Source organism: Callorhinchus milii, unplaced genomic scaffold (assembly GCF_018977255.1).
Source record: "Callorhinchus milii isolate IMCB2004 unplaced genomic scaffold, IMCB_Cmil_1.0 Scaffold14, whole genome shotgun sequence".
Lineage (NCBI taxonomy): Eukaryota > Metazoa > Chordata > Chondrichthyes > Chimaeriformes > Callorhinchidae > Callorhinchus > Callorhinchus milii.
In genome coordinates, this window is record NW_024704755.1 from 14,249,295 (window position 1) to 14,277,250 (window position 27,956).

At 46.1% G+C, this 27,956-nt stretch overlaps 1 protein-coding gene across 1 annotated transcript in view; it reads left to right on the forward strand.

Annotated features, from left to right (window-relative positions):
* Positions 1 to 863: 863 nt before the first annotated feature.
* The window catches only part of phaf1 (phagosome assembly factor 1), a 33,672-nt gene continuing 6,579 nt past the window's right edge, over positions 864 to 27,956 (forward strand). The window contains exons 1-11 of the mRNA XM_042340289.1: positions 864 to 1,310; positions 7,430 to 7,512; positions 11,582 to 11,665; positions 16,282 to 16,325; positions 19,204 to 19,283; positions 20,071 to 20,165; positions 20,965 to 21,062; positions 21,942 to 22,054; positions 24,295 to 24,428; positions 26,153 to 26,236; positions 26,328 to 26,410. Coding sequence (XP_042196223.1) covers positions 1,247 to 1,310; positions 7,430 to 7,512; positions 11,582 to 11,665; positions 16,282 to 16,325; positions 19,204 to 19,283; positions 20,071 to 20,165; positions 20,965 to 21,062; positions 21,942 to 22,054; positions 24,295 to 24,428; positions 26,153 to 26,236; positions 26,328 to 26,410 — 962 coding nt within the window. The 5' untranslated portion in view covers positions 864 to 1,246. The remainder of the gene's footprint in view (positions 1,311 to 7,429; positions 7,513 to 11,581; positions 11,666 to 16,281; positions 16,326 to 19,203; positions 19,284 to 20,070; positions 20,166 to 20,964; positions 21,063 to 21,941; positions 22,055 to 24,294; positions 24,429 to 26,152; positions 26,237 to 26,327; positions 26,411 to 27,956) is intronic.

Genomic DNA, 27,956 nt, shown 5'->3' on the forward strand with positions numbered 1-27,956 from the left:
GAGCCTGGGGAAGGGAAGAGGGGATACACGCTAGAACCAGTGTCCAAATGCAGGGAGTATAGGTGCTTAAAGCAATATGCCAGTGGGGGAGTATAGACGCTGGAACTAGTATGGCATTACAGATGATGGAGCTGGCCAATGTGGATGGTACAGGCGATGGAACCAGTGCGGGAAGTACAGGCAGCCTTGAGGAGGTCAGATACTCGGCTGACCAAAAATAAATATGATGGAGCCAGTGTTGGGAGTACAGGTAATGGGGCCAGTGTGGGGAGCACAGGAGACGGGGAGCACAGGCGATGGGGCCAGTGCGGAGAGCACAGGCGATGGGACCAGTGTGGGGAGCACAGGCGATGGGGAGCACAGGTGATGGGGCCAGTGTGGGGAGCACAGGCGATGGGGCAGTGTGGGGAGCGCAGGCGATGGGGCAGTGTGGGGAGCGCAGGCGATGGGGCAGTGTGGGGAGCGCAGGCGATGGGGTGAGGAGCTTGTGGGCGCACGTGAGGTGGGTGTAAATGCTGATGTTGCCATTGGAAACAGTAAGAGATAAATCCGAGTAACAGAACCTCTGCTCCTTTAAGGACGTGTTGCCGTGGCAACAAGTGTTGCCGCATTCGTCACGGTAACCATGGCGACTCTGCCCCCCCCCCGCCCACCACCACCACCACCGCAGGCTCCGCCCTGCGGCCGCGAGCCGGGGACGACGACGACGATGACGATGACGCCGACGCCAGGGAGGCCCTGATCACGTGGTGGGGGGGAGGCGGAGAGTGGCGAGGGCGGCTTCGGGGCGTCACGTGAGGGGGCGGTCGGCGTCACGGGGCCCGGGGATTCGGCGGCCGCTGGTCACGAGGCCAGACAGAGGCGGTGGATGGCTCGGCCCAACCGCTGCCTGTGTCACCGCGGAGGGGAGTGGGGCACATTTTAGTAAACAATAAACTCCCGACACCGACAGCAGGAACCGCGGGCGCCCCCCGGGGGGAGAGGGCTGAGCTGAGGGCACTGTGTGATCGTCAGCTGATGGCGGCGGCGGCTGTTATTGTTCGGGATTGAGAGCGAGTCCCCCTCCTCCACACACACACACACACCCCCCACCCCCGGCCTTGACACCCGGGGACACGGCGACGCGACACCCCTGGACCCCGCCGGGACACACCGCCGCCACCCCCGGCCTTCCCGCCCGGGACCCACGGCGGGGGATTCCACTCCGGCTTCTCCAGACCCCAGGCCCCTCCTGCAGTCGGGCCCAATGCTGGATCTGGAAGTGGTGCCCGAGCGGTCACTGGGGAATGAACGATGGGAATTCGCGCTCGGTAAATACACAGGCCCGCGGGCCGGGGCCGGGCCCGGGGGGGGGGACTGGGGGGCAGGGTGGGGGGGACTGGGGGAGGGGCAGGGTGGGGGGGACTGGGGGAGGGACAGGGTGGGGGACTGGGGGGCAGGGTGGGGGGGACTGGGGGGCAGGGTGGGGGGGACTGGGGGCAGGGTGGGGGGGACTGGGGGGCAGGGTGGGGGGGGACTGGGGGCAGGGTGGGGGGGACTGGGGGCAGGGTGGGGGGGACTGGGGGGCAGGGTGGGGGGGGACTGGGGGGCAGGGTGGGGGGGACTGGGGAGGGGCAGGGTGGGGGGGACTGGGGGGCAGGGTGGGGGGGACTGGGGGGCAGGGTGGGGGGGACTGGGGGGCAGGGTGGGGGGGGACTGGGGAGGGACAGGGTGGGGGGAACTGAGAGGGTGGGGGGACGGGGTGGGGGTACAGGGTGGGGGACAGGGTGGGGGACTGGGGACAGGGTGAGGGGATGGGGGACTGGGTGGGGGGGGAACTGGGAGACAGGGAAGGAGAGGGTTGTCTTGTTTGTCTGTATAGAGAAGGGGGTGTTTCTGTGTGTGTATGGGTGGGGGGAGAGGGGGGGACTATGTATAGAGAGGTGGAGGCTGTATGTATATGTATAGAGAGAGAGAGGGGTGGGGGGGGAAGGGTTGTCTGCATCGAGGAGAGAGGGGGGGGTGTCTAGAGGAGAAAGAAAGGGGGGACTATGTATGTGAGAGGGAGGAACTTTCAGCACAGAGGGGGGGGGGAGAGAGGGGGGGGGTGTCTAGAGGAGAAAGAAAGGGGGGAACTATGTATGTGAGAGGGAGGAACTTTCAGCACAGAGAGGGGGGGGTGTCTATTTGGGGGGTGGGCAGGGAGTAGGGGACTGTCGGTCCTGGGATGGGGGGGGGAAGGAAAGTGAGAGAGAGAGAGTGTGGGGCCTGTTTGTACAGTGGGGGGAAGGACTGTCAGCAGTGGGGGAGGGCGCAGAAGTAGGCACTGGGGACTGTGGAGGGGGTGAGTGAGGGCTGTCATCTGGACAGAAGTGTGAGAGACAGAGGACTGGGACTGTTTGTACAAGAGTGGTACAGAGGTCTGTCTCCCTGTAAGGGGGCAGGGAGAGGAGTGGGGTCTGTAACGGGAGTGGGTGGTGAGGGGTGGGGTGGGGGTGATGAGACCGTTTTGTGGGGAGGAGGGAATTGGGGACTGTCTCTACAGTGAGATGGAGTAGGAGCGGAGATGATCCTCCACTGAGAGAGGGGAGGGGGTTGTCTTCACAGGAAGAAAAGGAAAGCTTTTTAAACTCAGTGGGACAAATTGAGGGAACCGAATTGTGAACCCTTTGGCCCCAATTCTTCGGTGTGTTCATCTGGAGAAGAGCAGGGAGAAGAAAGGGCATCAGACATCAGACAACTCTTAGGGGTGACATAGATTGAAACGTCTTTAAATATGTCCAGTTATTTAGTGTTAAGAACGACAAATGTCATGTAATGGAAGTGACAAATGTAAAAGTAGTCTTGGCAAGTCTGCCCTGTCTCTGCAGCTGACGTGACAGCAACAGCAATTTACATTTCTGTAGCACCTTTCAATACTTCACAATGCTGACTGGGCAAGCCGAGCTGGGGGAGCAGGAAAGGGCAGAGGTGGCCAAGAGCGCAATGTGTAGTTGCTGACTATTCTCACCTGGAAGTGGTGTGATTTGAGCACATGTACAGCAGCAGGAGCTGACTGGCAGTCATCCAAGGTAAAAACTGAGTTATATCTGGCAGAGACCCCAAATCTGTGCATCCACAGCGATTCACTCAGTGACAAGATATAAATGGTGCTATAATCAACCTTCGTGACAGTAATCAGGAAAAGGGAGACGAATCTGGCTTTGATGTTAGTTTGTTCTTGTCATGATGAAAATACACATTTCACTTGTACTGGACTGACATACTGTAATGGTTAGTTGTTCCCTGTCTCTGAATAGACAGATGTCCAGGTTCTTGCCCTCATTCTTGAGCATCTCCTGTTCGAACTGCACTCCCCTGCATTGTCCTACGTGCAGGACACTATATAAATGCAGGTGGTTGTTAATGCAATGTTATTGTTCGTGATAACCTCGGATGAGAAGTTAAACGCGAGGTGTTGTCTGCCTGTTTGTGATCCATGGCACTATTTGAAGAGAGAAGGGAAATTCTCCCAGAGTCCTGGCCAACAATCCATCAGATAAAAAATTGTTTGTTCACTTCATGGATGATTATTGGATATTGCTGGTGCAAATTGACTGCGGCATTTGCCTACAAAATACAGTCATTACACTCTACACTAAATTCTGTGAAGCACTTTGAAACGTTTTGATGGCGTGATAAGGCGACATCAAATGCAAGGATTATTATCATTAGTAGTATTTTAACCTAATATACAATTCTCTTACTCTGGTAACTTATACTAAAGGTGTTGCTTGTTTCATTAGTTAAACCTTGGAGAAGGTTCATCACCTTTATTCTGGATTACTTGATGTGTTTTAGAGGCTGGTATTGTCTTGTATTTTGTTGGCCTACACTACAGCCAGTATGTTTCAATACTGGATTTTCATTGTTTGAAAAATTAAAGAGTCTGCTTTGATGAATCTTATTCCGTCTTTTGTTTGAGACGTTATCCCAAGGTATTCGTCTGCCTATTCTTCAGGTGCACGTTCAAGATCCAGTGACACTAAAGGATGATTCTAATCTAAATAACAATAGTTTGAGACCATAAAATTAGAACCTGCATTATAACAGATCTATTATAACGGGCAGCTGGTTCCACGTGCAGGTTGTTGAGTCATTATTGATATCACTTTTGGCACAAACTGACCAGCTTCTTACTCTTATTGGTTTTGTATTCCAAGAGCCTCCCTGTGACCTGGGTGCAAATTCCCGTCACTTTGAGTTTTACAGAAGATTAGGGTCATTATCAGTAGCCGTCTATATTTATTCATCAATGCGCTCCGAGACGCCATCCGACCTGAATGGTGCTATATAAGTACAAGTTTTTGTTGTTATCGTTGAAATTATGATGGTGAGATGGGGACTTGCCTCGAGTCAGTCCTTTTGACCAATGGGACTGTGCTTATATCTCTTATCTCAACACTGATGGAGTCTGCATCTTGTCTCCTCTCTCTGTATCTATCATCGGAACGTATCGGGAACCTCTTTCCATCTGAAATCTACTTGTCCGTCAGAAATGTTTTTTCCAATTTTCTCCCTCTTCTCCTACTCCCGTTTCATTGGAAACACAGACTCAATGCTGAGATATGGTTCTACTTGTCAGTTCATGTCTGAGCCAAGGCAGACTAGTGGTGATGGGTGGGAGGAGGGTTGCAAGGTGTTGGTCATCACTCACTGCTCAACCCCATGCTGTCCTCACACACACACACTTTCATCAGGAGTCACTAGATAGGTAGTAGGAGAGGAAATCCTCGAGAGGTATCCCCTTCTGTCCTCAAGTGCTAATGCTATTTGTAATGCCCTGATTACGATCTTACTTTAGGTACCTCAGCACACAGTGACTTTTAAGCCTCCTAACTTTCTGGACTGAGGCTTTGTGCTGTACGTAAGAACATAATAAATGCTAGACGGAAAAAAAACAAGCTCCATCTAGGCCTTTCTTGGCAGTCGCATGCACATATGTCCCAAACTACCCATGTACTATATCCCATTTTATTTCCTAAAAGAAAACGATCTGATCTGTGTTTGAAGGAATCAACACTTGCTTCAACCATTTCCCTAGGGAGTCGGTTCCACAGGCTCACTATTCGTTCACTAACATAGTGTTTGTTTAGATTCGTTCTGAACTTATCCGCTTTCAATCGCAGGCGTGTCCTCTGGTTTTAGTATTCTGGACTAGTTGAAACAGCCTGTTGTGATCTATATTGTCTAACCCCTTTAGAATCTTAAAGACAGCAATCATATCGCCTCTCATCTTCTCTTTTCCAGCATGAACATACCCAATTTACTTAGTCATAGTCCATTCCCTGAATTCCCTCAATCATTCTGGTTGCCCTCCTCTGTATCCTCTCGATTTCTCCGATATCCTTTTTGTATTGCGGTGACCAGAACTGTACTGGCTGCCTTCTTTGTTAATGAGCAATCTGGGGAGCTTGTCTTGCTGCCATTGCCTTTTCATTGTTTATTGTTACATAGGCAGTGTTCCTCATACCTCTCCCTGGTGCACAGTTATTCAGTGTTTCTTAGTGTTCAAGGCTCATGATGTAACTGTATGCTTTCCATTCAAAATAAGTGGTTTCAGCAGTGGTATTTCTGAGCAGTAAGCATCTTCACATTCTCCCAGTGGTCTATCTTCAGGCCGTCACAGTGGCTGTTTAGCTGTCGAACTGCAAAACTCCTTTGAACATTTAACCCTGTACCATCCCTCCCTCTCCTTCAAAATCCTCCTCATCTATCCTTCTCCCAATCCACCTGGTTCCTTTATCCCTGGCATCTCTCTCCTCTCATCCCTCTGCCTCTACACTGAACACCTGTTCATAATGGGTGATTTCAAATGGACAAGCGTTCTAGGACGCTCTACCCTGTGTGAGTGAAGGGTGCCATATAAATGCAAGTTGTTGTTGCAAAAACGCTGCAGTTCAATCTGCTATTGAAGCTGCCTTATCACCAGATTATTTGGGATTTTACCATTTTTCTTTTCTCTTGATCTGAAGCTGCTGACTCTTGCTGCTCTCCTGCTTGCCTGGAGCCTGACAGTCAAACAGTCATTCTTTGTGAGCAGCAGAATCAAAATCCAAAGAAAAATAAGAGCATCTTCCCAACAGGGCTTGCAATAGCTTCTTTGTTTTGTATTGCTACATATGAGGTGTCTGATGGTATTCCTCTTACCTCCCCCTGATGTCAACAGGTGTTTCTTAGTGTTCAAGACTCATGATTTAACTGTATGCTCTGGAGTCCTGTAGCTCAGTGGTTAGAGCACTCGCCTCGCAAGCGAGAGACCTGGGTTTGATTCCCGGCATGACAAAACCTTGGGCAAGTTTCCTTATTCCGCACGTCTATGTTTACCGAGCAGTAAGTAAGAACCTGGTTGTTAGTCGATTAGTGGATCCCTTTTCCGGAAGTAATAATTCCTTCAAAAAAGAAAATTGGTCACTCAACCCATGACTATTTTTGGGACACTGCTTTATAAGTTAATAATATAATAATAATCCTTGCATTTGAAATAGTGCTTTTCATGTTTTCTAGATGTCTCAAAGCGCTTCACAGATTAGACTGGAACGTGAATTGATTGTATATTTGTGGGCGAACTGTGACAGCCAATTGCGCACAGCATTGTCCCACAAACAGTCATGGATTGAGGTGACCAATTTGTTATTGTTTTTTTTGAGGGATTATTATTGGGCGTGTGGAGTAAGGAAACTTGCCCAAGGTTTCACCCTGTCAGGATTCGAACCCAGGTCTCTCGCTTGCGAGGCGAGTGCTCTAACCACTGAGCTACAGGACTCCACAATTGCTTTGCAATTAGCTGCCGCGTTTTGCCCACAAGATATGCAGTCAATTCACTTTACATTATCTTCTGTGAAGCACTTTAAAACTCTCGAAGACGTGATAAGGTGCTGTATCAAATACAAGAATTATTATTATTAGACACTCTCCATACAAATAGGTTTTAAGCGCTCTGAGATACTACACTGCATGAAGGGTAATGTATAAATGCAAGTTGTTGTTGCCCCCACTTGTGCACTTTCTGGCAGAGGTCACTTCATTGGTCTCACTAAAACTTGTATAATTTTAATGCAGACCCCCACTCTCTAAGTTGATGAAATTAATCTTACTGAAACACAGATACGTTGTGGTTGGTGGCAAAGGGCTAGTTCTGAATCAGTCTCTGGGGACATTGGTGGTTCCTAGCCCAGTCGCATGAGACCCAGGTTTACATAGTACAATGAACTCTGATTAACCAAATTTAGCAGTAATTTTCCCCTTTGGTCCAGGAAAGCGATTCAGATTTCATGAGTGCACATAGCAGAGACTGGATTCATTATTCACATGTTTGTCTGTGTTAGTATTTTTCTGCTAAAGTTTCTTGTTGGAAATTGTGGCCACTTTGTGCCGACCAGTTCTAAGTCTTGCCTGTGTGTCTTTGCAGGAATGCCACTGGCTCAGGGGGTTGCAATTCTCCAAAAGCACTGTCGGATCATCAAAAACGTGCAGGTTTTGTACAGCGAACAGGTAAGTGCTTGGAAACTTTAAACGCAGAGGAGACCATTCAGCCCATTGTCTTGCTTCTTTACATCCATTTCTTTACGTGGAGTCCCGTAGCATAGTGGTTAGGGCGCTCGCCTTGCAAACCGAGAGGACCCGGGTTCAATTCCCAGAGAGGACGAAACCCTAGGCAAGTTTCCTTACTCCACAAATCTCTGTTTGCCTAGCAGTAAGTAGGAAACCGGTTGTTAGTTGATTGGCAGATTGCTTTCCGGGAATAATAATCCCTCCAATAAATCAATAAATTTGGTCACTCAATCCACGACTGTTTGTGAGACACTTGTGAGCAGTTGGCTGCTGCATTTCGCCCATAAAATACACAGTCAATCCCCTTTACAATATATTCTGTGAAGTGCTTTGAGACATCTCAATGAAATGCAAGGATTATTATTTATTCATGTAACTTTGGAGCTCTAACCTCGAATAAATTTAACATTTTCAATTCTCAGAGTTTTTCCAGTTGCTGTTTAAGTGATTCTGTTCTGTGGACCCCAGCTCGGGTCCGTAACTCTGTCTGTCCAGCGCCTTGGGACGTCCTCCCGACGTGAAAGGCGCTTTACAGATGTAATTTTGTTATTGTTGTTATTGATCCAACCTCAATAGGCACTTGTAATAATGAATTCCATTATGAATTCTATTCCCTTGTTTCTGTCCACTGGGTATGGGAGGAGCATCCATTTAAAGAATGAATTTTACTGCGCTTGCTTCCTGAGTATATGGGCAGGTCAGGGATGCATTTAAAGGAGAACATTGGCAATTGTATAAAAAATATCTACTTGTTAGACCAGCAGTGTCTGTCTTACCTCAGTTTCAGCCTCTGTCTGATGTCTACAAGATCTTTGGAAGCCTTTCACGACTGTTAAGAGCTACATTGTATTGATCTGTTCATTTTAGCTGAATTTGCAGTTGCGATTGAAGATATTATTGTTGCTCGTTGCCAGTTACTAGTTCTCTTTCTCATCACTGAAATAAATGGTGCCAATCCTCTTTGGGGAAATAGGTTTACCCTAGTGAGAGTGGGCAGTGAGCTACTTGTTCTCATGATCGTCTTCCACTAATCCACATTCAGACCCTGTTATATTGAGTCAGTGAGTTTGAATCCACCTCTATTTGAGTTGTAGAGGAGGGTGATGGCTTAGGCTTGTTTTCCAGCACACTTAGTAATCCGACATCGAAACATTGAGAGGGAAATGTGGGAAAAGGCCAGAGGCTATCATCTATTCCCAGGAGAATAACAATAATAATAATAATTCTTGCATTTGATATAGCGCCTTATCACATTGTTGAGACGTCTCAAAGTGCTTCATAGAATATATTGTAAATTGTAGTGACTGTATATTTGTGGGTGAAACACGACAGCAATTACATGGAGTTGGTGACCAATTTTTTTTATTACCCCCGGAAAGCGATCAGCCAATTCATTGACTAACAACCAGGTTCCTACTTAATGCTGAGACCCCAATCCACCACTTCCACTTCACGTGTAAAGGACAAAGGAATGTTTTCTGCATGTCTTCTGGGTTTACGTGAGGGAATGAAAGACTGGGTTTACTGGTGGGGTGAGACCTGGCCCTGCTGTGTGTCCTTTTGAAAAGATGATGAACTTCTTTCTTTATGCTCAGGAAGGCACGTGATCAGAACCTGCTCTGTCAGGTGTTTTGCACCAGTTTCCTACAAGTCATCAGCTTGGAAAGTGTTTCACAAGTCCCTGGCTGACTGCCAATTAGGTCCTTAATTGAACTCTTCATTCACCCAAACAGGCACTTGAACTGAATTTTGCCCCAAATCAAACCCGTTCATCTGTTTATTTCATTTAAGAAATGTTTTTTGCTCATAAATGTGAACGTTGATACCACTGGCTGGGAGGGATCAGACTATGGAAGAGACGAGAGATCATTTGACATCAAGAACTGGTCAATAGCCTGGTTGGTGGGAGAGGGTTGTATAAACATGGGCTGTTTTAGTTGTGAATGTTGATGAGTCTCAATTATCTCTGACCCAGTCTGTAAAACAGCACTCGCCACTTCAACAAAACGAAGCGGTGGGCTGAGTGATACAGAGATTGTTTACAGTGAGAAAAGCTGGACTTAAATGCAAGATTACGATCAGATTTTTCTTTTTGTTAAACTTTCAGTGAGCCCTTGAGAAGTGATAGGTATATGGGGTGATGGGTTGTGCTATTTGCAGTTTTGTTTGTATTTTTTTAAAACGAGCATTGGGGTCGAAATTGTAGTAATGTGCACATTCCTTTCCTTATTTATGGAACAGAGTTTAATCATTGTTGTGGAATGGTAGCTCCCAAACCTGGGTAAGTAAACAAACAGCCTTGAAATGATTGACTGCCACCAACAATAAAATTACATTTATAGACCGCCTTTCACGTATGAAGGAACAATTATTGGCCAGAACACTGGGAGTAGCTCCTTTTTCAAATAGTGCCATGGGATCTTTAATGTTGATGTGATGTTCTTCAGATCTCAATTTAACATCTTATTCAAAGGACGTTATCTCCCATCACTGCAGTGCTCCCTCAGCAGTGTACTAGTGACGGCCGAGACTAGAGTGAATTCAAATTCCTGAAATGGAGCTTGAACTCACAACCTTCTTACTCAGGGGCGATAGAGTTACCTCTTATGCCAGGCAGATACCCTGGAGAACAGTGGGTCGGGTATGGGCCCCATACAGCAACTTTGATGATTGTGCGGAGTTACTGGGATGTATTCCCAGCTGTGAGTGGGTAGATACCGGGGTGTGTTTGAGGCTGTGAGTTTGTAGTGACTGGGGTGGAATCCCAGCTGGCACTATAGAGAATTACTTGGGATGTCATCCCATCTGACTGTATTTACTGGGAGTATAATTCCAGCTGTGACGAATTACTGTGGTTTATTCAAGGCAGTGACTGCCTTGAATACACTGTTACTGGGGTGTATTCGAGACTACCACTGTGTAGAGTTCCTGGGGTTTATGAGTTGGTGGACGCACACAGGCTCTGCAGTTTTGTGAATGAACATGTTTAGACTTTCTGGACCATGGAGTTGACGTAAAATTGGCCTTAAACTGGAATTGTTTGCATGGAGACTCAAGCAGTAGGGCTCAGGTCTTCACGTGCTGAGGAAGCTGGGATCTGAAACACCAGCCTGTTCAATTTCCTTTATATAGAATTCTATAGAAGATCACAGCACGGAAACAAGCCATTCAGCCCAACTAGTCTGTGAAGGTGTTTCTACTCCACGTGATCCTGCACCACTCACATCCCCTCTCCCATACCCAGCTTTTCCCTTCTCCTTTATGTTCATCCCCTCTCTATGTTTGCATTAAGTTTCTTCTTAAATATATTAATCAAGACAGACTCTGGTTCATTTCTAAACATGTCACAGTGGAGGGTGTTATGCTGCCACATTGGCTGAATTGGCTAATTTATTCTGTGCACACAGAAGCAAATCACAAACAGCTGAATGGTGCTTTACAGAGTGAAATTATTAGGGTTTAATCAAACTGTAAGGCAGCTGTCATCAGTCATCCAAGTGGATTGTACAGAAAGCTTCCACCGTTTATTTATTCTCCTTACTGCAGTTTTAATGATCCTTCAATGACAATGTGGTCACTGTTTATTGCTCAACAGAGGATGTCAGTAAGATGATTTTTTTAAAAATACACAATTCCCTCCCAAATGGATGCTGCCACCTTACTGACCTGGCTGCTCCCTTCGCTCAGTGAGTTCTGGCCTGCTTTATGTCCCCTCCCCATCAGCGGGTGGGAATTCATAGTCCATCTCGAGATCTACCACTTTAACCACGTTTTCCTTCCCCAAACCCCACAGCTTCCACCGCCAGCTCAGGTGCCTGGCCTGTAAGTACAGTTGAGCACTTTGGGACGTCGTCCTGATGTGAAAGGCTCTATAGAAATGTAAATTTGAATTGTATTATATCTTGGAATTTGAGACTGAGTGGTACTTTGAAAATGTAACCCAACCCATACTGAATGGATCAACTACAAAGTCTAATACTTGCTAATGTTATATCTCTTCTCTTCACAGTCACCGCTCAGCCACGACCTCATTCTTAATCTGACTCAGGATGGAATCAAACTACTTTTTGACGCTTACAACCAGAGACTAAAGGTAGGAGGCGAGTTTTGACACACTAGATAACACCATATGGAGCACAACAATCCTCTTTGATCAGAAAAATGGCCCGAGTGTACAGTTCAGGCTGCCTGAGAATCAGTCAGTCAATCTGTGTTGATTTTCTGACTGACGAGCAACCTCTGAGCTAATGTGTGTGTGTGGGTCTATTGAGAACCTGTCTCAAGAGACCTGCCGTGACACTGGTATAGCTGCTGAATGCTCAGACTGTTTACTACATTGGTAAACGATTGATTGTTTAAATTTTCATTCTTTTATTATCAATAATCAAAGGTTGTTGTTAATAATAAAATCCTTTTGTTTGATTTAGCGGCTTTCACATTAGCTGGAAGTCTCTAAGCACTTGCCAGAATTTAGTTTAAAGTGTAGTAACTGTAATTTTGTAGGCAAACGCGGCAGCCAATTTTCTACCCAGCAATGTCCCACAAACAGCCATATAGTAAACAACCAATTTTATATGGGAGATTGTTGACCAAGTCATCTGGGAAAACCTTTTTATTTCAAATAATGCTTTAGATGAAACGTTAAACTGAGGTCCTTGTCCAGCTGAACAGACAGACGGGACCTCAATTTAATGTCCCATCTGAAGGACAGCGCCTCCAACCATGCAGCACGTTGTTAGCACTGCACTGGAGTGCCAGCTTAGACTATTTGAGTTCCTGAGCAGCTTATGGGGAGCGTGGGAGAGAAGGCCAAAGTGACGCTTTTCTGATGATTACTGTTTAACTGCTCTTGAATTGCTGGTCAAAATGTGAGCTCAGCTGTTCGGCTGTGGCCGCTTGCTGAGCCAATATGCCGCAAGATTTTCCTAAACCGTCTGCAAAACATTTCCGTGTGGGCAATGCAATGGATGGACCAGGCAGTGCTGCTCAGGCCCGTCTCTTCTGAGCAATGAGCATTTCCAAGTCAGGCCTTGTGTTTGGAGCAGTGTCATGTGGTTCCCAATCACAGGGAAATAAATGTCTGCCCGGAGGTGGCACTCAGATGTGGAACTCTATTTTGAATACTCTTTAGCATGGCCATGGTTTTCTGCATGTCAGATACCTGCTGACCAAAGAAAATCACCGTTGTGGCCCCGAGTCTGTCGTAAGAAAAAATGTTAACCCGATAGCTCCTATGTTTGAGGGTTATATGTATGGTTTTGTGGAGGATGAATTTGACGGGAGGTAATCTCTGTGTCCCAGTCACCATCCCTCTCCTAACTTAATCCTCGTTAAATTAATCCAGTGCTGTTCTTTGGCTGTTCAACTAGTTCCTGTTCCAGTTTCTCACTTTCTGTCCTCTTGTATGGGAAGAATAACACTGAGCTTCCAGTTGTTCACTTTTCTGGACTCCAAATTCAATATTATCTTGTTCTATGCAATTTATATTATTTTTTTTCCATATTTCCTTTTTGACATTTTGACTCTCCTTTTACTGGGGTGCAGTACTGGTACCAGCACAAGTGGCTATTATTCATGCTTGAGCCTTGAGCGGTGAGGCTTGGCAGGGCATTTGATCACAGAGGGCACCACAGCCGAGCCTGATTCTGTCCTGATTGCTGAACAGTCTAGATTTGTTGCATAAAGGCCCTGTTAGGAGATGTTTCTTTCATTGAAGGTTGAGTGGGATGGCGACAATAGATGAGTCTGTTCCTTGTACTCATGGTTTACTGGCCTCTGTGTGCAGGGACAGATTTAGGATCCAACATAATATGAGGGAAGCAGTAGTGTTGGATTAAGATAGTGTTTACATTTAATTGCTTTTTGTGCAGTACAGCCTTATTCTAATGCCGTCGTTGGGATCCATAAAATCTTAACCAGTGGTATAATAGTTCATGATCACCAGTCAACTCTTCTGCATCCACTTGCTCTGGCCAACATGTAAATAATCCAAATGGTTGACTTTGGGGTCATCCAGTCACCCACCGCTGATGTCTCTTCAAACGTACCATACACACACACACACACACACACGCAGCAAACAGGAAGTGATGTTGGTGGCAACTGGATAACCTGGAACTCGCCATGTCTGGCTTTTCGTGCTCCGACCAGTATTTTGAACAGCTGATCGAATTGCCGAGTGCGTTTTAATCTTTTTTGGTCAGTCAATGCAAACCAGTGTTATAATGAAGCGCATTGTAACCTAATTTTAGTGTCTGAAAGCATATTATAGCATTGCCAAGTGCAGGTATTGATTTTGCGATGCATATTGATTTAAATACAGTGTTTTACGATATGTGTGTAATCGTTTGTTAGTCCATTGATTAAGCTAAAACTGTCAAAAGGGGATTTTTTTTAAAGGTTAAACTCAGACCAATTGAAATGTTCTATGCATTGACACGGTGTGTGTCAGTGTTTGTGCAAGTAGTCAGCTCCCATTGCTCAACTAGGTATAAATTAAACTGGGATTTAATCTGAGTTGTGCGTTAGCAATATGGTGCCTGTGGGCATTTTGTAAGGGTTTGGGAGTTGACGCCTTCAAGAGAGAAGAGGGAGAACAGAACATTTAAAGCCAAGTGGGTCGAAATGATCCTGAAAATCTTGGTGAAGGGTGGATGCACTAGGTCAATCAGTCTATAATGGTTTTCTACATTTTGTTACACAACAGCCAAGAATAATTAAAATTGCCTGTGGAAGGTCAGCCAGCCACATAACGAAGGCATGAGTGACTCTGCATAAGCACGATACCAGCAGTCAGCAAAGGCATGAAGGGACATCCTGTTCTTGTGTGTACTTGCTTACAAAGACATGAACTGCACACAGCTAAACATTCCTCAACATGCTGGGGGCAGGGTGGCGGGGAGGAGGAGGAGAAGGAAAATTCATACCTAAAGCAGACCAGACAGATTCCAGTTTCACCAGCCAAACGTAACCGCTCCAGGAGCAGCTGTTGAGTACAGTTACACCATCTCTTTATCAAGGGGTATTTGGCAGAGCTGCGCCTGTGCCCTGCCAAGTGCTCGACGTTTCATTGGGGTGCGACAAAGGAGCAGATATTCTGGAGTTTGAAAGCCAGACAGTGATTATTGTCTATGACTGAGCTGAATTTAAATTGCAAGCGTTTATAGTCTTCTCCAGAAACAAGCTTGTGTTGTTGCAAATAACTCCTCTCACATTTGCTGTCCATTAGTGACGACAGTACTGTGTGTGTGTGCGTGTGTGTGTGTGCATGCAAAGTGCATTTGCGAAGCTCAATCCTTGGCTTGGGGCAATGCCCGAGTGAGCAGTGTTATCAGTTATTAAGTACGTCTGATTGTAGTGAAGTTCAGTGGCTCCTGGCCCTGGGCCAGCACATTTAGTCAATAACAGTATGAGCACAGTCTGGTAAGAGACTACTGAGCTAAGCACATCAGATGCTGAATATGTTGTACATTGCACTGTTTCCTCGGGTTATCTCTTCTGTATAGTTGCCAGGCTCTCACACGTATTCTATAGTGGTAGTGACAACTAATGGTTTGTGACTGCAGCCTCCAGGCTGGAGCCTGCACTGTATCATTGTAACACTCAGTAGCCGTCACCTTTGTTTGCAGTATTCTCTTGGGCACCGTGAATGGCTCCGATGTGACATGCCTGGCAGTGGAATATCGGATTGCAGCCAGCCCTATGTGGCGGCCTCTAGTCCGGTTCCTGAGCCAGGCGGGTCCGCAGTATTCCAGGGCACTGCTGATGACTGCCCAGCCTGGCTCATCGGCAAGTCCTGGAAGGGCAGACCAGTCACTGAGGGCAAGGAGTCATCCCACTCAGGTCCTGTTAACCATGCAAGCCAAAGCCCTGATTGGTAGAGTGATCCTAGCTGGACAATCAGAGGGAAAGCTTGCCAGACAGCAATATCAATGGCAAACTATACGGTTTAGCTGGTTAGACTCCAGCAGTACCCCAACGCACGCTCTGGGGTCCCCGAGTCTTGGCTCTTGTCAACCTGCGCCTAGTACTTTCTGGAATTAGGTAAGCAAGTTGCGTCCCTCCAACAATTTATCTCTGGAATTTCCATGTGTAGGCTGGGTGCGTGGAAATCTCAGCTTGGTTTGGAGACTCTTAAGCTTGATGATGGCTTTCCGTATGTGTCAGGCACCTGGCTGAACAAAAAAAAGCCTAGATTTACTTGCCACTGCCGCTGTATGTGTTTCGGCATGTAACAATGTGCCACACTATTTCAGCACGTGGTATGGTTTACCGTCTACCTGTCCTCATGTCCACCCAGTGTATTGTGCAGCCAAGGTTGCATTTATCTCTGGAAATACAAGAGGAAGGAAAATAAAAGGATTTGTGGAAAGAGAGGAAAATTGGACCTAGAGTAGTTAGCTCTCTAGATGACCTGGGTGATGGGGTGAATGTCTTCTGTACGGTAATTTCTATGATTCTATATCTATATAATCTGGTGAATCATATAATCGGTCACACTAATCACATTCAATCCCCTTATTTGTACAAGCAGCACTGACTGAGAGCTAGGCATAGCTCTGCTACCCGATTGAAAGAGGGGAATACTAAGTATCTGTAGTGTAAACAGTGAGACTATTATGCTTCTCCAAACCTAACACTGTATTTTTGGGTCCGGGTTCAACACTGTGTTGATAGCTGACCTGTTTGTCTCTCTTGTTTGCTTTCCAGGTGATTGAAGTTTACGACTTGAGCAAAGTTAAATTGAAATACTGGTGAGTAATATTGCTGAAATTCCATAGATCCCAAAATGTACAGTGTGAGGCATGAACATACAGTAAAACACCAGCTGGCCGGATCAATGGGGAGCCGGAGAGAGATCCGACTATTGACTATGGCGTACCTGCATTGTAACTGTTTGAATCTCGCAAGCAGAAGATAGTTTATTCTCGTGATTAAAATTGATTCAAACTCGACATCACTGCCTGGCAACTGAAGGCCAAACCCACGGTGAGAGAGGAGACGAGCACTAGGACGTGGGCTGGTGGGACACTACACACATGCAGGCCCACGGAAATCTTTTACAAATTGTTCAGTTTTGGGCCCATTGCAACTAGGTACAAATTTGGGGTACCCAGTGTCCTTTAAGCTGCGGGTTACTGTAGCTGTACAGTGTGGATTGATGGGAGTTAGTTACTGTAGGGGTATAATGTGGATTGATGGGGGTTAGTTACTGTAGGGGTACAATGTGCATTGATAGACTCCTGGACACACCTTCAAAGGATGCTGCAGTATATAATAATAATAATAATAATAATAATCCTTGCATTTGATATAGCGCTTTTCACGTCGGGAGGACGTCCCAAAGCGCTTCACAGAACACACTGTAAAGTGAATTGACTGTATATCTGTGGGCGAACGCGGCAGCCAATTGCGCACAGCAATGTCCCACAAACAGTCGTAGATTGAAAATGACCAATTTATTATTGTTTTGGAGGGATTATTATTAGGCTCTGTGTGGAGTAAGGAAACTTGCCCAAGGTTTCGCCCTGTCTGGAATTGAACCCAGGTCTCTCACTTACAAAGCGAGTGCTCTAACCACTGAGCTACAGGACTCCACTCCATATAGAGTAAAAGGATGCCAAATTGCTTGTGTTATTTTCCTCTCAACCCTCCAAAGGGTGCCATGATGATTCAGTGGATAGAAATGCATCACACGTGTGGTTTTGAGCAGGAAGTTGGCGTTTCACTCCATGATTGCAGTGAATTAGCTGAATGTATTGAATGGCCCTCCCTGGGCAAACGAAGCAGGAAAATTAGCCAGGACCCACTGCTCCTCATTGCTGTTCACAAACACCTGTTAGAAATGGATTTGGTGTGAAGACCTGCTACTAAAGCTCAGATGTGGAGACTGGCTGCCTGGGTGAAGTATTGGGATGCTGCTGTCAGCAGAACCATATTTTGGAAAGAAATACTACGATGAGACAGACCACGGTGTTTGACTACAGCCTGTCATTTTCTACGTCTTTGATTACAAAACACTGAGTACCTCATTAAATCTTTCCATTCCAAAGTACCATGCCAAGGGCTGAGTGGCAGAACTTGTGTGTGCTTCTGTGTGCCATATCTTCATGCCACCTCTTTGTCCATGTGTGGTTGACACTGGGCAGAGCATTGATTTCTCACACTGTATGGTTCCTCTATACTGTATTCCTCTATATGGTTCTTCTCTCCCTGTGCTGTAAATTGCTGAATTAGAAGAGAGCTCTCACAATAGGGGATATTAATGAGCACAATCATTTCTAAGGATCCAGTATGTCCAGCAAACCTTACATACATGTAGCTTCCTGTGTCTAACACAACATGTACTGCAAAACCAATAAATACCGTGACAATTTGATTCGATGGGAGGCGTCTCAAATTCGTTCTTCAGGAAGTGGGGTTAGAGTTCAGTGAGGTGCACCTGTATGTTTTTAAAGTTCACTGAGAGTAGGGTTTGGATTCTCTGGTATTTTCCGTGGTCTCCCGCGCGGTGTGACTGCAGTCCTGGATTTCAGCCTTGATGAACAGTAGAGCTGGGCTGCCCTCCAGTGGCAGACAACTGGCATTACTGCAGCAGATTCCTCCTGGATCCGTCCAGAGGTGCTACGGTTGCCCTGGGCTGCTTCAGCCAAGAGCCGTTCTTCATGTGTGAGCCTGGCATCCACAAGCTGGGCAACCATGGGGAGAGCACAGCAGCCCAGCCGGCTGCTGACCTTGGCTGATGGGCAGACGCGTGTGATCTTTCAAACTAGTTAGTGGATACTGATCAGGATTGGAAATTTTAGCTGATTTAATTCAAACCCCCTCTCTCTCTCTCTCCTGCACTATTTTGACAATGGGTCTGGTGTGAGTGGCGATAGTTTGATCTGTGAGTCGGACAGTATTAATCTTCTGAAACTAACATTTGATACATAGATTGGACCTTAATGTTTATGTATTGATTTGCTTGTTATTATTGAGATTAAGCAATCTCAGGTTATTGAGTGAGTTGGGTTATCCAATGCCAGATTTATATTGTGAATTACTGGGAAGCCCAGTATACATTGAGGTTATTTTTAATTTTTAGAGTATTGTTTAATCGAGCCATCCTGGAGCTCCACTGACGAGACTGGCCTGAGCTTACAGCAGTGGTGTTCTCTTTCCTCACAGTGTCAAGATAGTCAGTGCAACTCTAGATCTCCTAACTGGAACTTCAAAAGGTTTTGGAGGTTCGATAACATTCAGTGGACTTTATATGTAATTGATTCTTTTAATAACATTAAACATTGTAACCATGATGGTGGTGCTTAAATGCTACGTCTTAAAATATTACAATGTTGTTCATAAAGTATTTGGGTGAGGGGGAACGAGCCACAAAATAAAACTGAGTGCTCCGGGACGCTATCCAGCATGAAGGGCACTATATAAATGCAAGTTGTTGGGGGTGGGGGGGGGGTGGTGACTGAGAATAGGGATGCTAAACCTTCTCTTGCAACGTGATTGATAGCTGTGCTGGGTCTATGTCAGAGGGAAGTTGAGTATTGCCTTTGTGCCAAGTTGTGCTGTTAAGCGAGTCTCGGTGCTGTTTGTCTTTTGGGGGGGGTTTCTGAATGTTGTCCCATTGTGTTGCAGTGGTGTACACTTCAACTCTCAGGCTATAGCTCCAACCATAGAGCAGATTGACCAGTCATTTGGAGCAACTCACCCTGGAGGTAAGTGGATTTTACAGGCCTATTGTGTCCTAGTTGCACAGGGCGTTGTGTATGTGTGAGATGCACTGTCTGTGCGTGAGTATAATAATAATAATCCTTGCATTTGATATAGCGCTTTTCACGTCGGGAGGACGTCCCAAAGCGCTTCACAGAACACACTGTAAAGTGAATTGACTGTATATTTGTGGGCGAACGCGGCAGCCAATTGCGCACAGCAATGTCCCACAAACAGTCGTAGATTGAAAATGACCAATTTATTATTGTTTTTTGTTTTGGAGGGATTATTATTAGGCTCTGTGTGGAGTAAGGAAACTTGCCCAAGGTTTCGCCCTCTGCCTGGAATTGAACTCTGGTCTCTCGCTTGCAAAGCGAATGCTCTAACCACTGAGCTACAGGACTCCAGACCTGTAGCCCCCCTGTGAAAGAGAGAGATGCACACAGACAGACAGATGGACCCCGATCTTCTGCACAGTCAGGTTCTCAAGTATTTGAAAGTTCACAGCTCTGTGAGCTGGAGGATGATAGAGAGGGGATTCTCCAGTGTGTAAGTTTTGATGTATGAATATGTGTGTATGAGGGGTGCAAATAGGTCTGTTCAATTGCCAAGTCATACAGCAGACTAAAGCTTACTTTATTATTTATGGCACCGTTCTTACCATCATCTCCGGTTCGGAGCCGTGCTCTGCCCCTGTCAAGCGCTCTGGGATGCTACCGTGCCTGAGGGGCGCTATATAAATGCAAGTTGTTGTTGCTGCTAATCCTCATTTCCCCTTTCCCTCCGTCACAGTGTACAATGCCGCTGAACAGCTTTTTCATCTCAACTTTCGAGGGCTTTCCTTCTCCTTCCAACTGGACTCTTGGAAAGAAGCTCCTAAATTTGAGGTAAGGCTTGTGTCTGTGGGCTGTTGTTGGGACTCCCACTCATGGCTCCGTACCCACACTCAGGGCAAAGGTTTTTGTTCTCAGCCGTGTGGCAGTCGGTTGTTAACCCATCGTGACTGATCACACGTGTGTGTATGTGTGAGTGTGTGTGGCGGTAGTGTGGGTGGGAGAAGAAGAGTTGTAATAATAATAAACGTGAAGGAGGACAGGGTTTGCCCAAATAATTGGAGTGTGATTCTGAATTTTTTTCAATGTAAAAATCAGCAATTAACTTGTATTAGGGTCCAGTTCCCTAGGCTATTTCCCACAGCTTTCCTAAGTGACCGTTGTTAATGTGTGAGCATAGGCTGTGAGTGGCAACAAGCTAGACCACTACTGGTTGTTGAGTCCATCGTTGTCTGGTCTGACATGCACATATGCTCGTCTTCCAGCAGCAGTCGGTCATTGAATAACGATCAGGAGAGGAAACTGGGTGCTTTTTCCCCCTTTTCTAACCTGAAGATGCAGAGAACATTTAGGATCATAGGAACATCAGAGCAGGAGTAGGCCATTCAGCCCCTTGAGCCTGTTCTACCATTCTATTAGATCATGGCTGACTTGTACCTCAACTCCAAAGATAGAACATTTGTTGAACGTCTAACTGCTAACCTCTCTGAGATCATCTCGTTTGGAGCAAGCTTAGGATGTTGCAGTATGTGTGGGCTCAGTGTCACTCTGGTCTTGATGAATTCACCTCGATGCACTTTACTGTTGTCTTATTGCGATCTCTGATCACCTTGTGTTCTTTGTTTTCAAACAGCCCAAATTTGCTCACGGCCTAGCCTCGCTGCAGATCCCACATGGTGCTACTGTGAAACGCATGTACATATACACTGCAAACAGCCTACAAGACACAAAGTAAGGAGTCTTGCCTTGCATTTCAATAACATGTGTTAAGTTGAATGCAATTGTCCCTCTAAATCACCCCCCAGCACAAAAGCAAACGCACAATATCAATCCCTCAAGAGTCTGTTGGTTGCCTTTGTTGAAGGTTCTGATAAGAGCAGGAGACTGAGCATTGTGCTGAATATACCAGTTGGGTAAGTATGAAGTTTACCCAGTGCTGAGCTGGGTGTAGGTGGAGTTATAGGTATCTCTTTCACACTCTCTGTCTCTCTCTCTTGCACCCTTTCTCACATTCTTTCTCTCACTCTCTCCCTCTCAATCTTTCTTTCACACACACTCTCCAAAGAGCTGGCACAGGCTCAATGGGGTGAGTGGCCTTCTGTGCTGTAATATTCTATGATTATATATGGATGCAAGGTACAGGTTAGAGCTGCCTTGTAGAGACTGCTCAGAACCTGTGGATAGACTCCACATGCTTTCCATGTTTACCACTTACAGAAGGGAGGTTTGGGTGAAATTATATTGTTGAATGCTGTTTATAAAAGTGGGCAGCTGCAAAAAGAGTGTATTTAGTTCTGCTCGAGCAAACTGTCAGCAGCTATTCAAAGGGTGTTGGCTTTGCAGTGAGAATTTTTTGTGGGGGCTTCCTTTATTGCCAGCTCCACAGGCTTCTGATAACAATGTAGGCCTGCTTTGCAGATGCGTGTTGCTTGCTATGTACATTTAGTAAGACGAGAGGCATGTATGTAGAGTATTATTTCCTAATCGATAGACCACTTTGCCGTCGGAAGATTTTAAAACCCACCGATCCATTTGTGGTCTGGATATTGGTGGGAGTTTCTCTAAGCTGCTTGTGCATTAAGTGTGACAATTTGACTTTTATATTTATAGGGCTCCCTTGATGCCACTGAGCTGTTTCTATGGTAATGTGTATGCAGAGACTGTTGAGATATTGAGAGATGCAATTGGACCCTTGGGCCTCCGGCTGCGATTGCTGACAGCAGGTAACGTCTAACTATTTTCCCTCCATGTTTTAGAGTGGGCTGAGGTGGGGTGCGGGGTTGGGGAGGGACATGGCATTTTCCACCTTTAACATTCAATTGCTCACTTACACAAGAACCAAAATGAACACTGCTCTCTGAGTGTTGTGCACTGTGATTCAATGGGGGATAACTCCCAAGTTACCGCCTGATAGCAAAATAGCCTCAAACCTCTGGAACTTTTTGCCTCAATCCCTCCACCCTGCCTGTCTTCAGATTGCATCTGAAGACTTTCCTTTTCGACCGCACCTATTGTCACCTACCCTTTCTCCCCAGCTTAGTGTCAAACCGTGGCCACCGCAGCGTGTGAAGGGCATAAGTTATTGGAAATGCGACTGAGCACAGCCCAATCCTCAGTGCAAGCCGCTGTTCAAAGCCCATTCCCCATCTCATTGCATTGCATTTGTTTACCAGGGAACCATGCAAATATGAACTGAAGGACAAAATGGTTTAGCAGTCAACAATTGCAATAAAATATTTTAAATCACTAAATGAGGCCATTCGGCTCATGTAGCCACAGGCTCACAGAGCAAGAAGATTGATTTGATCCCGCCCTGCCTTATCCCCGTACCCCATTCAAGCCCTACTTTTTCATATGCCTGTCTACTTTCCTCTTGCGTCTGACCTAATGTGAAGTTGTAAAAGTACTTAGATTTTTGTTGTCAGAATTTGTGATGAGCAGTCCTGTCTGAAGCTATTGCCTGAGGCATTACAGGAGCAATGCAGACAGATTGAATGGGAACATTGGTATGGCACAGCATTTGGCCTCTGTTTCTTTGTACCATGTCAGTGCGAGCTGTCTCAATTACTGAATGTTGCTTTCCACATTAAAACCCGCCTCTTTGAGAAAATGGTTCAGGTTTGTGTCTCTATTCTGATCGTTACTGTTCGTTTCCTGTATGTCGCTGTGTGGGATTTCTCCCGCACTGATAAATGGAAGAGAGCTTGGCTTTGCATAAGCTGAAAACAGCTTGAGTGCAGGATTCAGGGAAGTTGATTCTAAAAGACTTCATGTGCTATTTATCTTTGTACACTTCTGCCTGACCTCCCATTGTCTCGCTACATCCCTGCTATGCATTTGGAGCTCACTCTCCACAACCCATCGCGGTCGACATGCTATTATTTATTTATTCCGGGAGGAGTTCATGTCTTCCTGAAAGTGCTCCCCAGAGTGCTGGGTTATGTGCTTTCTTGATGAATATTATCTGGGTTGTCATAGTTACTGACTTAAAATGGGAACTGAAGTGAAAGGTTCTCAAGGCGGGTGCCGGTGTCTGTCTGTTCTTCAACACACACTGCACAGTACTGGCTTTGTGAGGCTTGTAATGCTCTGGTTGGGACAGTTGAGCAGAGATAAGTGGGGACGAGCCCTTTATCTAATTGTTTTGCCCACAAAATATACAGCCAATTCACTTTACAGTATATCCTGCAAAACGCTTTGAGATGTTTCAATGACATGATAAGGCGGCATATCAACTGCAAGGATTATATTTATAATTGATAAAAGCCAGAAAATGGGGAGCACATTGCAAAAGCGTATCAATGAGATCCAGCGTGGTAGAATTTCACTCGAGTAAAGAGAGAGGGACTTTTATATAATAATTTGGCAGCTCCGCAATGTTTCTCCGATAGCTTGCTGGTTTCATGAGTTGTATTGAACCTCTCCCCGCGTGCAACGGAATGGAATGTCTCATTTCAAGCCTATTTTCGCAGACTCCCTGGTAGGGCCGAGTGACCCATTTATAGGCAGTAAAGTGATCCCAAACTGAGTAAGTTTAACAGACCCACACAGTCTGGTTCCATTAATTGGTGACAGCAGTGATTTAGAATTGATTGTGTGAAGGGTGATTTTGCCCATGGGCCCCGTCAGCATGGCTCTAGCTGGCAATTGGAGAGCGAGAGTTTTGGTGGCCGTTTTAGCTGGTCTCTGCTCACTCATTCACTCACCATTCCAACAGAGAGTCGCTCACTCACTCGCCGTTCCAACCGAGACTGCAATGGGTTTGTTCGGAATTTATTCCTGAAATCCGTCTCCCCAAAGTGAAGAGCGTTGACGCTGCCTGTTTGTTGTGTCGTCAATTAGCTGTTTTGTATTTACACTTTCCTGTCTCGGTAAACGTGTCTCGGCGTTGATTGAATTGATGATTTGCTCCGTGGCACCGAGTTGTGTAAAGGTTATTCTAGCCTGTGTTTGCTGGTTGCAGGTTGTGGCCCTGGGGTGCTGGCAGATACCAAGATGCATGTGTTTGAACGCTGTGTGTATTTTGGTGATTCCTGTCAGGATGTGCTGGGTGCGCTGGGGTCACCACACAAAGTATTCTACAAATCGGAGGACAAGGTAATAATTCTCAGTTATAAGGTCTGGGGCGGGGCAGACTCTGTCACTCCTATTTGGTCACTCAAACCGCGACTGTTTGTGGGACACTGCTCTGTGCAATTGGCTACCGCGTTTCGCCCACAGTCGATTCACTTTACAGTATATTTCTATGAAGCCCTTTGATAAGTATCAACAGCATAAGGTGCTATATCAAATGCAAGAATTATTAACAACAACAACTTGTATTTATATAAGGCACCCCCATGCAGGGTATCGTCCCAGAGCGCTCGACAGTGGCAGAGCAAACGCCGAGAGGGGGGAGGTGACCGCAGACACTGTCGAAGAAGAATGTCTTTAGGCTCAACTACAAGCTGGGCAAGGAGGGAGCAAGGCAGGGGGATGATTGTTCCTCCATCTCTTGAAGTCAATCCATTATTGTCTGTGTGGCAACAGATGATTAAATTTTATGCTCCAATAAACTCATCTGGGTTCAGTTTGTCTCACCAAGACTGAATACATTTACTGAGAGTTTTTTTTTTCCCTCGGGAATTGAATCCAATGACTAGGGATGGGTTTCTGGATAATGATCAGAATCAGACCCCTGTCGCCACCACTCCTTAGCTTCTCTCTGTTCAGCGAAGACAAGGAATCCAGCCAGGCCTCCCTTGCCTCCTTCAAGACCCGTCTCAAGATCCTCCTCTTCGATCGTGCCTTCGGTCACCCTCCTCCCCCACCCCGCCCTCCACCCTTCCAGATTCCGACCCCCCAATTCAGGTCCGAAACAGTGATTGTCCAGCGCCTTGGGACGTCCTCCAGACGTGAAAGGCGCTATACAAATGTAATTTTGTTGTTAAGGTTCAGTTTTATTTTATATTTTGTATTGTGGTGCCCTAAATAACTGTCGTACAATTTCAGTTTTCATTTTTTAAATCTAACTGTAACCACAGCCAAGAACGGGTTGCAAAGTTGAGATGAATTTTGATGAGTCTGAGGGAACACTGGCACTGAAACCACATCCGCGCCATAACTGGCACTGCCTTCCATCACCTCCGAAACATCGCCAGACTACGGCACTACCTCACCCCTCACGCTGCTGAAACTGGTCCACGCCTTTATCCTCCCTTTCCTCCTTTAAGGCCGGTCTCAAGACCTTTCTCTTTGACCGAGCCTTCAGCTCTCCTCTCGACTCTCTACCCCCTCCTCGCTCCCTCCCTTCCCTCCCCCTAACCATTTCCCCATTGCTCGGGTCCTGATCCAACTGTCCAGCGCCTTGGGACGTCCTCCCGACGTGAAAGGCGCTCTATAAATGAAATCTTGTTGTTGTTGAAACTAACACGTTGATTATTGTGATTTCTTATGAATATTGAAGTACAGGATATCCACGAAGTCCCCTTACTCCCCTATTACAAACAGCAATCTGAGACTACGGAGGAGCTGAAACAAACTCAGAGAAGCATTTTGCCTCCTCACTCCATCTGCCATGAAAATGATGACACATGCACCGATCTTCTGAACTTCTAAATACAGTTAAAAACTTGTACTGAATACAATTAAGTACTTCTAAATACAATTATCATCATTCTTCCACTTGTTTCAGTTGTTGGTCAGTGCACTGTAGAGAAAAAATACATGGAGGTAACTGGACTTTGAGGACACCGTGTAGATTTGTTCCTCTTCAGTGTAATAAGCTCAGTGGCTGGATACAGTCATTAGGTATTAAAGAGATTTTCTATTTTCTTCTGCAGATGAAAATCCACTCTCCCTCCCCCCATAAGCAGGTTCCTTCCAAGTGCAATGACTACTTTTTCAACTACTTCACCCTGGGAGTGGTGAGTATCTGCATGCTTGTTTTGGTCGCTCAATTTGCCAGCTATCATTTCTTTCTCATTGTACATCGCCTTCTCCCTCTCTGCACAACAGGACGTCCTGTTTGATGCCACCATGCATCAGGTGAAGAAGTTTGTCCTCCATACCAACTACCCAGGTCACTACAACTTCAACATGTGAGTGTGAGCTGCAGCCAAGTAACACAGTGTAGGCTTTATTCCTGTTACACAGTTTCTGAAGTGAGAAACTGTAGAAAGAAAAAGAAAGCCTTCAGAAGATTTTTTTGGGTTAGCCGGGTGTCTGACATCACCATGCATAAGAGTATCTCAACCAAACTGAGAATTCCATGCATTCCCCCACCTCCGTGACATTTCCCCCACCTCTGCTACTGCCTCAACCCTCAGGCCGCCGAAATCCTTATACATGCCTTTGTTACAACCAGGCTCGACAATGCCAACTCCCTGCTTGTCGGCTTCCCCAACTCTTCCCTCCACAAGCTGCACATCCAGAACTCTGCAGCTCGTGTCCACTCCCGCACCAGGCTCCGTGATCCCATCACACCCACCTTCACCCAGCTCCACTGGCTCCCCATCTCTCAGAGGATCGAGTTCAAAATTCTTGTCCTTGCCTTCAAGGTCCTCCATTGCCTTGGGCCTCCTACCTCTCTGACCTAACCCCATATCAACCTGTCCGCTCCCTCCGCTCAGAGGGCTCCGGCCTGCCCGTGTCCCCTGCCCGGCCCACAATCCCTTCACTTCGCTCCCTCACTTGCCTCCGCTTCGAAAGTGCCTTCGGCCACTCTCCTACCCTGATCCCAACACCCAATCCCCCCGCCCCCGGCTCAGGTTCTAATCCCTGATTGTTCAGCGTAATGGACGTCCCCCTGATGTGAAAGGAGCTTTAGAAAAGTAATTTTGTATTGTATCCCACCTACACATGGAAATTCCAGAAGTAGATTGTTGGAATGGAGAAAAGTCAAGGCTGTAATTCATGGAAACGCAGTGCAGAGCACAGTCAGGTGCTGTTTGTGGCTATTCCACAATTATTGTGTGTGCTTTATTGAGTATCTTATGCACAATCAATGGTTTACCAGAAATTTAAGTCTGGAAGCTGTCAGAAAGAACCTGGCAGGATCTCTGGGTACAGCACATTCTTTAGTGAAAATGCTGTGTTCCCCAGAAACTCAGTGATGATCTGGTTGAGGAGCTTAAAGATATTGATAAAAGATGGGGATGGGCTCTTCCCTGAAATAAACGGATCCTGAACATACTGTAAAGTGAATTGGCTGTACATTTTGTGGGCGAAAGCTTATTAAAAGATATGTAGAAAAGGCAGGGCAATGTGATGAAATACAATCTGCCACATGCTAATGAAATGCAGGGCAGCATTGATGAGCTGAATGAGGTAGTGTAGTTCCCCTGTGCAATACAATTCCTGCACTAGTGCTGTTCAGCTTAATTGATTTGAGAATTGCTGAATGCAAACATGTGCAGAGACCACTATTGGTGATCATGGACAAGTTCAGGTTCTTGCAATTATAGTTGACACAGCGCCTTTCACTTCTGATACTTCCGCAATGATAGATTGTGAAATGGATTTCTTCAAAATAGTCTAGCCTCTGAGTTCTACATTGAGAAAATTCAAATGTAATTACCCAGAAAGTGGTGAATATGTGGGATAGATTCAGAGAGGTAGATGTGCCAGCACATTCAACAGGGAATT